Source organism: Orcinus orca, chromosome 20, assembly GCF_937001465.1.
Source record: "Orcinus orca chromosome 20, mOrcOrc1.1, whole genome shotgun sequence".
In the NCBI taxonomy this organism is placed as follows: domain Eukaryota; kingdom Metazoa; phylum Chordata; class Mammalia; order Artiodactyla; family Delphinidae; genus Orcinus; species Orcinus orca.
Window position 1 is genome coordinate 7,270,605 of NC_064578.1, and position 12,573 is coordinate 7,283,177.

Below are 12,573 nucleotides of genomic sequence, written 5' to 3' on the forward strand. Positions count from 1 at the left end.
AACACAGCCATGCTGACTGGTCAGAGGAGCCCACGACCAGCCCTCTTCCCCCCAACCTGATTTCTCACTTCCCAGCCAAAACTCCTGAGGGTGTCTCCAATAAGAGAATTACAAAAAACAAACAAGCAAGCAGAACAGATTCAACACTCTAATAGTCTACACAGAGATTTTGACTTTCAGGGGAAGTAAAACGGGAACAAACGAAAGCCCACATCCCTACATCATCATGCAGTGTGGTGACCTCCTCATGGGACTGTATTCTTCTGCCCTACAATAGGGATTTGGCTTTGTAGATCCAAAAAGTCCATTAAAACCATCTTCCCAAGTCAAAAGAGTAATTTTTCTCCAAAGAGACGACAGCCTCCTGACCAATCAAATATTCATTCAGTAATTCCTTTGGCAATTATCCAGGGAGTACTTTCTGTGTGCCAGGCAGTACAATGGCTTCGGAACATGATTTACATAAAATCCAGTCATTGTAAGTGTATAATTACTGATTTTAGTAAATTTATAGAGTCGTGCAACTATCACCACAATTCAGATTTAGAACAGCTTTTTGGAACTTACCCCCAAAAGTTCCCTCTTGCCCATTTGAAGTCAATCCCCACTCTCAGCCTCAGCCCTGGCAACACAGCACTGACTGGAGGGAACAGGCTGCTGCTCTTGGAATGAACAGCCCATCTGGGAAGACGCATTAAACAAGTAAATGCACAAAACGACTTGTAAGAGAGAATGAGGGGGCAGAATAAGAGGGTGGCTCCTAGAGGATGGGAGAGGGAGGGTCTGAACACTGGGCATGTGCAAAGGCCCTGAGGTGGGACAAGAGCTTGTCATTTTATAGCAATTACTGACAGGGTGGCCAGAGCATGGGGAGCTGTGTGTGCATGGAAGGAATGCTTCAAGATGAGGTGGATGGGGAGCAGGTCATACAGGGCCCTGTAGGGCCCGGGGCCATGCCGGGGTTTTGGAGTGTTTGAAATAGGAGAGCAGCATGATTGGACTTGTGATTTTGTGACTGCTCTTGGAGACCAGAGGTATTGGGTCAAAGTAGAAGTGCGGAGGCCAGTAGGAAGACTACTGAAATGGTCCAGACTAGAGGTGGCATGTATTAGCAGTGGGGGTGGACAGAGGGGCATGGATCCAAAGGATAGCTGGGTCAATATACCCCTATCAGACTGGCTAGAAAGAGTGATAACACCAAATGCTGACAAGGACGCAGAGAAACTGGAGCATTCATACGTTGCTGGTAGGAATGTAAAATGGTACAGCCATTCTGGAAAAGTTTGGCAGTTCCTTTCAAAACTAAAAATGGGCTTACCATACACCCCAGAAATTACACTCTTGGGCATTTATCCCAGAGAAATGAAGAATTATTTTCATACAGGAACTTGTACACAAATGTTCACAGAAGCTTCATTTGTAACAGTCAAAAGATATTTAGCCACTCCTAGGAATCTACCCAGGAGAAATGAAAATATATGTCCACACAACACATTCCTAGCAACATTATTCTTAATAGACCAAACTAGGAGTAATCCAAATGTCCATCAACAGGTGAATGGATAAACAAAAGGTAGTATGTCAGTACAATGGAATATTACTCAACAATAAAAAGAAACTAACTACAGGGAATTCCCTGGCGGTCCATTGGTTAGGACTCTGCGCTTCCACTGCAGGGGGCCCAGGTCTGACCCCTGGTCAGGGAACTAAGGTCCTGTAAGCCACGTGGTGTGGGAGAAAAAAAAAGAAAGGGAAAGAAAAAGAAACGAACTACTAATATACACAACATGGACAAACACCAAACCATCGTGCTAAGTGAAAGATGCCAGATACAAGAAACTATGTACATATGATTCCATTTATATGAAAAGTCCAGAGAAAAGAATCTATGAAGACAGAAAGAAAATTAATGGGGCTAAGGGTGGGGATAGAGTGGGAGTAGAGACCAATTTCAGGGACATGAGGAAACCTTTGGGGGTGACAGAAATGTTCTAAAACTAGGTTGTGGTGATGGTGGCACAACTCTACAAATTTACTAAAATCACTGAATTGCAGGCTTCCAACGGGTGAAATTATGAAAATTATAGGTCAGTAAGGTGGTTTGAAAAAGAAGATACTTGGAATTACATATAACAGGACTTTGAGATATTAGTAACCTTCATCCTTCCATCCTTCCAAGTTTTGGAAGCACTGGGATCCATCTTAGAGTTCAGGAACACAGAAAGACAGCATCCAGGAATCAGTAAGACTTCAGGTGAGGAAGGCATCTGTGCTTTCAGTATGAGGAGAATTCTCCAGCTGGAGAAGAAGGGACGGAATTCTGAGCACTGGGATAGCACGGGCAGAGGCATGGAGGGTAGCATTGGGAAATGGCTCCCAAGGAGGAGGAACAGTGGATCCCGTTGTACCTGGTGAGGGGAGTCTCTTGGTTGCAAACGTACAAGCTGGTTCCACTGCCCATTTGGGGGACTGTCCTTGTGCCCTTGCTTTCACAGACCCCTCTGCCTTGTTCCAAGCACGAAGAAACAGCAGAAGGGACATCTACCAGAAGCCTCTGGCCTCTGACGTTGAGAAGATGAAAACCACCCACCTCAAGGAACAGAAAGCACTTGCCTTAATCAGAGAAATCTTGGGTAGGCAGCCAAGATTACTTACGAGCAACCTTCCCACTCGCTAGTTCTCAACATAGATTTGAGCAGATGTGGTACAATCTCTGACAGGCCCACACTGCTTCTGGGCCCATCGCCCCAGATATCTACTCTCCCCAGCTTCTCCCCTAAACTTAAAATCCTTCCGTGGCTCTTCCAGGCCCCTGGATAACGTCCAAACTCCCTGCTGTGCTCCACCCACCCAGGTCACGTCTCTCGGCCCCTTGTGCCCTCAGCTCCAGTGACACTGCGTCCTGCAGCTCCTGACCCAGGCCCTCTGGCATCTAGTCTGCCTGGAATGTGCGCACCCTCCTCCCTGCCTTTTCCTCTGGTTAATTCCTTTTATTCTTCAATTCTCAGCCCAAAGGCTGTGTCGTCAGAGAGGCTCCTCTGGACCGCTGACCAGACGCTTTCAAACCTCACTGTGTGTCTTAGTCTGGGTTCCCCCACAGGCAGATCTGGGCATAAGCAGTTGGTTTGGGAGGCGATCCTGAGAAGCACTGGTAGGAAAAAGTGCAGGAAAGAGACGGAAGCCGATGGAAGGCGGTTGGTGAGTGGGTTCCATGTGGGCAACTGGGGCTCAGTCCTGCTGAGACCTCGGGAGGGGTGAGCGTAGTACGTACCCCCTAGTTGCCACCCACCAGGTCACTGGTGAGGGCTGCTTCCGAGGAGGGTGCTGACCCTGCCGCAGCCCTGGCCTGCCCTCCCACGGGGAGCCCACGTGGCCAAACCACAGAGTGGCGGAGCTTGCGTAGGAGCTGCATGTACAGAATGAAAAACAAGACAGATGTGGGCAGAACCCCAACAAGTCATCTTGGAGCAGGGGTGCCAGAATGCAGATTCCCAGGCCCTGGGCCCAGAGATTCTGGTTCAGTAACGTTCTGCATCTCCCAACATGATTCTGATGTCGGGCCTCCTAAACTAAATCTTTGTACCTAATGGGCCCTTAGGTCACACTCACCTGTCTACAGGTGTGCTCCATGAGGGCAGGGAACACGTCTGTCGTCTTTATTGCTCTATCCTCAGCACTGCAACATGGCAGAGCCTCATTTTTTTTTTTTTTTTTTTTTTGGCCACACCACGCAGCATGTGGGACCTTAGTTCTCCGACCAGGGATTGAACCCCTGCCTCCTGCAGTGGATGCTCCGAGACCTAACCACTGGACCGCCTGGGAACTCCCCAGAGCCCCATTTAAAAAAAATTCTATTTAAGAAACATTCATACAGCACGAAGTCCGTTCAGGCACTATTTTAAGTGCTTTATAAATATTAATTTGTTGACTCCCTCATCACAACCCTGTGTGACAGAATTATCCCCATTTCACAGACGAGGAGAGTGAGGCACAGAGGGGTTAAGTCACTTGTGAAGGGCACATGGATAGGAAGTGGCAGAGCTGGGATTTGAACCCAGGCAGGAGGCTCATGCCTGTGAACTTTACTACTTTCTGCTGTCCTTATAAGGACTGATTCCTTTGTCACCAGAGGGGTGAGTGGCTGGTCTACAAGACCTCAACTGTTCTGAGCCATGTGCCTTTCCAGTTCCTGCCCTGTACTTGGTAGGAGCTGGGGCCTCTGCCTGACCAGGGGCTGTGCCTCCCTTCCCAGCGCACCTGGGCTCCCTGTGGATGCCACTGCTGGTGGCCTACGGGCAGGGGGACCCCAGCGCCTAACTCTTCAACAGACACCTTGGGCACAGCTTCACCTGAGGCTTTTCAGCCGTGCTGGACTTTCAGGACTTGTTCACGTGGGCCAACACCACCCTCGTGAGCAACCTGGACAGTCATCACCCAGGTACCGTCCACCCACCCCAGGACTTGGGTCAGCTCCCTCCCAGGAACAACTGTGGGTCACTGTCAACTTCAGCCTTACAGAGAACCAATAACCACAGAGCCATATGCTTTGAAGGAGAGACCCTCTGAGGGTCCCTAGCCCTCCCTGGATGCAGAGTGGAGAATCTCCTTCTTAGATAACTGAGCAGGAATTGGCCAGGTAGAAATGGTGTGCCAGGCAGAAGGGACAACATGAGAAAAGGCAAGCCTGAAACACCAAGGCACTATACTTCCTGGAACTACAGAGCATGGAGTGCGACTTCAGTGTACAGTAGGAGTTGAGGACCCACAAAAAGCAGAGCAGGAGAGAGGAACAGGGGCCAGATCATGAAGCCTCTGGAAGCTCATAGTTTATGCTTAAGGGAGTGAGGAGCCATTGACAGCTTCTCGGTGAGGCAGTAACATAATCAAATCTGTGGTAGAAGCTGCATTGGAAGTTGGAGTTGAGGGTAGGTAAGTTAGGATGCTGGGCAAAAATGATGCGACTGATGTAGGGATGGGGGCAGAGGTGATGGAGGGACGGGGTGGGTGCAGACAACATTGAAAAGGTACTATTGGTGGGCCTCGTTGACCCTTAGGATGTGACCCTCGAGGGAAAGGACATAAATGGTCTCCAAGTTGATGACTGGGTAGGAGTTGCCATTCCCCAAGAGAAGTTATGCAAGAAGTAGACCAGGTCCAAGGTGGGGAGATGGTGATGAATGGTTGAATGTAGTCTGTGGTTGGCCATGAACTTCTCTTGGCTAATTCTACAACGGGCACACTGAAATTCACGTTAGCATCCAGGCCAGAAAGCTTGGGATGTGTTAAGATGATGTTGATGGCTAGATTTATCCACTTGTTTCTCATCTCCAGGCTTTATCACTGATGGGAACTCCAAGCTGGTGGGTAGTGCCCAGATTCGCCAAGTGAGGGTCCAGGAAAGCTCTTGTGCTCTTGCCCTGCAGCTGCAGGCTTCTCTTTTTTTTTTTGCTGTACGCGGGCCTCTCACTGTTGTGGCCTCTCCTGTTGCAGAGCACAGGCTCCGGACGCACAGGCTCAGCGGCCATGGCTCACAGGCCCAGCTGTTCCACGGCATGTGGGATCTTCCCGGACTGGGGCACGAACCCACGTCCCCTGCGTCGGCAGGCGGACTCTCAACCACTGCGCCACCAGGGAAGCCCTGCAGGCTTCCCTTGATGGATGCCGTGTGCCATATTCCCTGGACGTTGAAGACCTGTCAGACTATGGGGAAGGCTGGAATGCCTCCGTCCTCAATAACAGCAATGACTTTTCCCAGGCTTGGCAGTACCAGAGCCAGAGCCAGCGCCTGAGGGTATCCCATCTGGGGCTAACTCACCGTGTACCGGGGAGGAGGTTACGTGGTCCCCTTGGGGACTGATCGCCAAAGTGCGTCAAGGTAAGGCTCACTGGATTCACATGCAGCAGAGGAAAGACATTTGCTCAAGTCCAGGTCTGATTGGAGGGTGCAGCTTTCAAAACAGGGCCGAGCCAAGCTCATTGTATCATTGTGGGGAGGGGCTGGGGGATTCAGAGGCATTCAGGTCATATTTTCAGGCCCCTGGAAACTGTGCAATCTCAGAGTTCGAAGGGAAATCCTGCTTCCAGCATTCTCAGCCTGGTGCACCAAGCCTGGTGGCCTCTGCTAGAGCCAATACAGGGATGGGAAACTTAGTACGACGTAAAGTGTCCGCCACCAGGCAAGTAGGAAGTGGTGAAGGCTCTTAACCTTAACCAAGAATTATGCAGGGTCTGAGGTCTTACCCTACTCATAAGCTAACACACTAGCCTGTTTCATGGATGCTGGCAGAAGACACAAGACTCCTAGGTCAGAGACAAAGGATTTCATTACTCACAGCAAAAGCAGTAGCAGAGCTTCATGGTGTTTGAAGTCAGTTCCCTAGGAAGGGCCACGACAGATGCTTGCCCATGCAGTGAGTTACAGTACCAAGGAGGAACACTGAGCTTGGAGCATTCACTGTTTCTACAGTGGCAGAAGCAAGCCTGCTCTTTGTCTGAAGGAGGATGTCACCTCATCCCTTGAGGTTGCTCACTGCAAATTCAGCCCTGAGATGATGCCTGGGTAAAGCCCTGCCAGAGCCTTGCATTCCTGGAATATTCAGCACGAATGTGCAGGGACACTCAGGGCCCACACACACTGTGTCTCCCAGCACGCTCTAGAGTCAGAGAGCCCTAGGTTTGAAACCCTGGCACTGCTCCTGTTAGCTGTGTAGTCCCAGGTGAGTTAGTGAACCCATGTGAACCTCCATCTCCTCCATGGCACTATTACAGCACCAAGGAACACAGGGAGCAAGCCCCAAAGGAGGACACCTGGCAGGGGTCCTCTGGGATTAAGGACAGGCCAGGAATAGCTTATTTCCACATAATAGGTGTTTTCCTGCCACTCTGAACAACTGATACTCTCTCTCTGCTTCTATGTATCAAAGCAGGACGCAGACCCACCAGGGACAGGGCATGTTTTAAAACAGGCCCATCATTACTGCTCTAAGTAATAACAGCTATTATTACTACATGTGCACACACACACGTGCACACACACACACACACACACACACTTCTATTTCCTCTTCACAATGATCCTGAGGCACTGGTGTTAACACTATTGCAGATGAGGAAACTGAGGCCCGAAGACATTATCAGCTTTCCCACAAGGCAGGCAAGATTTGAACCCAGGTCCCTCTGGCATGTGCTCTTTCCACGGCACCCGTGAGCAGATCTCCAGGAACTGGTCTTGTGAACTGCCAGCCCAAGAGGGACTGTGACAGTTGCAGCTGCTGCCTGCCTAAGCCCCTGATGCTCTATGCGGCTGCTCTAACACCATGGTCCTCAAACTTTAAAATGCATCATATACGAAGTACTATGTATAAAATTGGGACTTCCCTGGTGGTCCAGTGGTTAAGACTCTGTGCTTCCACTGCAGGGGGCATGGGCTCAATCCCTGGTCGGGGAACTAAGATGCTACATGCTGTGCAGCATGGCCAAAAAAATAAAAAATAAAATAGGCACGCAACAAGGAGATATATCTATATATATCTATATATATCTATATCTATATATATCTATATAAAATATAATTCCCAAGTGAATTATAGCCCTTATTCTGTAATAACTTTTAATTAATTAATTAGGCTGCACCGGGTCTTAGTTGTGGCACACGGGATCTTCGTTGTGGCATGCGGGATCTTTTTCATTGTGGTGCGCAGGCTTCTCTAGTTGTGGCACACAGGCTCAGTAGTTGCGGAGTGTGGGCTTAGTTGCCCCGCGGCATGTGGGATCTTAGTTCCCTGACCGGGGGCAAACCCACGTCCTCTGCATTGGCAGGTGGATTCTTAACCACTGGACCACCAGGTAAGTCTCTGGAATAACTTTTAATGGAGTAAAACCTATAAAGGTACTGAATCACTATGCTGTACACCTGAAACTAACATTGTAAATCAACTATACTTATAGATAGATAGACAGACAGATAGACATAATGTTTAAAACAAACCAAAAAACCGCCAGTCATAATCCCTCGGATGGCTCATCAAAACACAAATTCCCAGGTCCCACCCCCAGAGTTTCTGACTGGGGAGATCTGGGGTGGAGCTTGAGAATCTGCAATTCTAACAAGTTTCCAGATGATGTGATGCTACCAGTCTGGGGACTGCATTTTCAGAACCTCTGCTCTGACGGCCAGGGGACCTTTGCACATGGGATGGGAAACTGAGGCCCAGAAGGAGGAAATTAATTCCCCAAGATCATGGCAAATGAAGGGCAGACTAGAATCATGTCTCCTGATTCGTGGGACTCTGTTCATTACATCAGTGATTCCCAGCCCTGACTGTACATTAGAAACACCTGAGGGCTTTTGGCAATGCCTGCCACTGCACCTGAGACCAATAAAAACAGAATTCCTAGGAGAAGGATCCAAGCACTGGTATCTTGAAATCTCCCCTGTGGTTTGCATACACAGCCAAGATTGAGAACCCACTGGAAAAATGACTAAAGAAAACAATTTAGGTGATGACAAACAAACTTTAACTTTTCATGAAGTGGACTGTCTCCATTCAGAGATCTGCAAAATGGAGTGGAAGGCAGGAAGCTTTTGTAGGGTAAAGAATAATGAACAAGGAAGCAGAAAATAGAAAGTATCTGATTGGCCAGGGCCACAGAGTCAACCTTGTTTGGGATGAGAAGGAAGAGGAAATAAGTATAGAGCCTGGAATTTGCCTGGTGTTTGGGGATTAGCTGACTGGATATACTGCCTTTCCGGTCAAGGGGAGCCTTTACAGAGACACAAAAGTTATCCAAGTTTCAGTTTGCTGACATGGCACCCTGCATAGGAGCAGCTCCATCTTGGGCCCAGAAATTTATTTCAAGATGTTCATATGGTTACTTTGGTTTAAATTTTGAGAAACCACTAAACTGTTTTCCATTTCACATTCTCAGCAGCAATGAGCGTCTTTGTACACAAATTCCTAATAGCCTTTGTGGTGGAGGGCATCTTGTCATTCTCAATGGAGGGGAAGAAGGAACCCCCTGGGGATAAAGAAGGAACCCTGTGGGGATAAAGGCAGGAGTGAACACCCTTGGGATTCCCAGAAGGAGGTCAATTCCAACACAAAAGCAACACTAAGCAGTGAAGTGACTTTGGCAGGGACCAAATTGGACGATAAAACCATGGTTTCCCCTTAGAAAGAAAAGCCCTCAAAGAGAATGGCCCTACCTAAGTTGCATGGTTCTTTCTCCCTCTGCAGCTGTCGGAGGAAGGAGAGATCATCGATTTGCTACTGATGAAGATACTCAGTTTCCTGGGCATTAAATGTAAAAGACAGGAGCCTGGAAGCAGCAGTGAGCAGCCTGAGTTGCTGTCAGAGGCCTGGGCCCCTCAACCTGTATCAGCTGTGCCCCAAATTTAAGCTGTTGGTCCAGGCACAATCATCTGTAGAGTAGGGGAGGGCCAGCATCTTAGGCCTACACTTACCACTGATTCTGTAATCTCTCCTGGTCAATATTTTTCTGTGTCCATAGAAGAGTTACCAAACCTGGCAAGCAAAAAAAAAAAAAAAGGAAAAATACATACATACCTCTATACAGTTGCCACCACTATCATAGACTGTTTGTTCAAATATATTTTCAACTAGAAATATAACAAATATTGTCTGGAGTTCAGGGAGGGGGGGTGGGAAATCCCCTCTACAGACTGATTATTTCATCTTCTTGGTCAGTCAGGAGTTGCCTTTGAATGATTCTAGTTCAGGGTTTCCTCAACTGTGTCCAGGAGATGCTAATGGGTGTCATATTAGTTTGCTAGGGCTGCCAGAACAAAGTACCACAAACCGGCTAGCTTAAAACAACAGAAATGTATTGCTCCACAGTTCTGGAGGAGAGAAGTCCAAAATCAAGGTGTCAACAGGGCCGTGTTCCTTTGGAAGGCTCTCTTTTAGCTTCTAGCGTACGCCAGCAATCCTTGGCATTCCTTGGCTTGTAGATGCATCATTCTGACCTCTGCCTCTGTTGCCACATGGCCTTCTTCCCGTATGGGGTCTGGGACTTCAACCTATCTCTTTAGGGGCGACAATTCAACTCATGACAGGTGTCATCCTCCCCCAAATGTTTCTAGATCAAACGTGGGAAACACTGGATACACAAGTGCTTTAGCATGGGAATTGTTAGAGCTTTTAATATGCTAAATGTGCACTATGAGTCTTCTGGGATGAGATGAATATGAGCAATAAAGTGTGTAATGATTCCCAAACCCCTATGACCATGGCTTCTGGTATTGAAGCACTTCAGTCAGGGCTAGTGTTCCTTAGGCAATACTTTGGGAATCGTTGATCTACACCAGTGGTTCTCAATACTGGCTACACGCTAGAAACCCCAGACTTCATCCCAATTGATCAGAATCTATGGGTCCCAGGCATCAATATTTTTTAAGCCCCCCCTGATGATTCCAATGTGCAGTCAGACTTGATAAACATGCTTTAAATTCTGAGAACCACAGACCTAGATAATAAAAGTCTTCCAGGTGACTGTGTGGATAAGTGCACATTTCCCCTCTCCTATGCAGGAGAAGCACCTCACGAATCCTCTCCAATTCACCCTGTCTTGTCTCTCCTCCTAACACACCCATTGTAGCAGGTACTCTAGGTAGCCTGCCCCAAATCCATTCCATGCGTCCCTCCTTGCTATCAGAATCCCAATTTGTTCAGGTAGCCCCTACCCCTACCCCACATGACTCATGGTAAGGTGACCCTGTGGCCACCTCAAAGTAAATCTTGATTTGTCTTAGCAATAGCCCTTGACAGGGCTTCCCTGGTGGCACAGTGGTTGAGAGTCTGCCTGCCAATGCAGGGGACACGGGTTCATGCCCCGGTCCGGGAAGATCCCACATGCCGCAGAGGGGCCCGTGAGCCATGGCCGCTGAGGCTGCGCGTCCAGAGCCTGTGCTCCGCAACGGGAGAGGCCACAACAGTGAGAGGCCCGCGTACCGCAAAAAAAAAAAAAAAAAGAGATAGGCTCTAGTGCTGGACATTGTCTGGTTTAAGACTGCTGGAACTCTGACAGCTACCTTGAGACCATGGGGAACAATCTGAAGATGGCAGAGCAGAAAGATGAGAGGAACATGCACACTTGATGAGGTCATTAAACAGCTAGTTTAACCGTGAAGCTGAACTACTGCCAGCCTTCTATCTGGATGAGAGCTTAAATATCCTTTTATGATGGCTGAACCAGGATCCCACCTAACTACCATGACAATCAAAAGCCAGAATCCTTTATAAACAGAGAGACACATAACATGGCAATACACATAAGACCTTGGGGATTTATCTTCTATCCACCCCAAAGCCCATCATCCATTCTTTATTGTGTCAGGTATGAACATGAGCTATATAAGCAGATAAGCATCAAATAATTCATACCAAGTGCACACATGTCTCCCGAAAGTCTGGTACAGAAATCTAACCAGACACATAAAGTCCGTTAGTTTAAATAGGAAAAGTTCTAAGATCTAGAGAAGTTGTAAATTCTTCATTTCTCTTTCCCATCTTTCCCATCCACTCTCCACGTCTCTGTTGACTATAAATATCAAATTGGAAATTTCTTGTTGTGAGAGAGAAAAATATATCTGCTCAAAGAGATGAGAAGGCCCCCCTGAGACACCTGAAAGAAATGACCACCTGCATTTTCAGGTGCCTGTACCAACTGTGCAATGAGATGACCTTTCACATTCCAATCCATGGATGTTACAAACATAATCAGACGAAAAAAAAAATTTTTTTTAATCCACAATGCTTGTTACATTAAAAAAAAAAAAAAAGACACACTTCCTATTGCTTTGGCATAAGGGCCCACAACATAGCCCACGCATTGATATGTGACCTTGTTCTTCATACCAAATGAGTTAGTGAAGCTAGGAATAAATATTTTAGGGCATGGCTTGCATTATGCTGCAGTGGCTTGTAATGAAACAATAAAAACAGAACACTGACATTATGGAAACCAGACAAGATCTGGAGTTTACAGTAGACCACTGTGAGCCAGTCAGCATCCCAAACAGCGGCAAGTAGAACAGAGCTTAAGAGCAGTTGATTGTGAATCAGACTAGAGGGCAAGTTCTGCTACTGCCACCTAGTAACTGCTTAAGTCATAAAATGCCTTCCTCATTCTACTCCTGGGAAAGTTAGTTAAACTTTCTGAGTCTCCAGCTCTTCATCTACAAAATGAGTATAATACCTACCAGAAGGGGTTTGGAGAAGATTACAAAGATAATATCTACACAGCCCCAGCACATAACAAGGGCTCAATAAATGGCTATGATTTACTCAGAGGAAAACAGAGCACAGCAGCCCTTGCAAGCCACCACACACATGTGCCCACATCCCCAATTTTATAAATGAGGCAGAATCTCACTGCAACATTTGGGTCGCCCAAACGCAAACACACACACACACACACACACACACACACGCTTCAAGGTACTCATCCTGTAATACTGAAAGTGTAGAGATTGAAGTGTTTTTCACTCCCCCGTTTCTTTGCTGATTCATGCCCACTCCATAAAATCCATGTTAAAGGTGAGATCTTTCCTCA

The 12,573-nt window shown here is 47.5% G+C and overlaps 1 protein-coding gene across 1 annotated transcript in view; it reads left to right on the forward strand.

The window, feature by feature from the left end:
- The window catches only part of PKD1L2 (polycystin 1 like 2), an 83,554-nt gene extending 74,102 nt beyond the window's left edge, over positions 1-9,452 (forward strand). Inside the window, 7 exon segments of the mRNA XM_049703631.1 lie at positions 2,496-2,633; positions 4,253-4,438; positions 5,332-5,429; positions 5,645-5,788; positions 5,790-5,875; positions 6,126-6,180; positions 9,237-9,452. Of these exon segments, the coding sequence (XP_049559588.1) occupies positions 2,496-2,633; positions 4,253-4,438; positions 5,332-5,429; positions 5,645-5,788; positions 5,790-5,875; positions 6,126-6,180; positions 9,237-9,398 (869 nt within the window). The 3' untranslated portion in view covers positions 9,399-9,452.
- Positions 9,453-12,573: the final 3,121 nt, after the last annotated feature.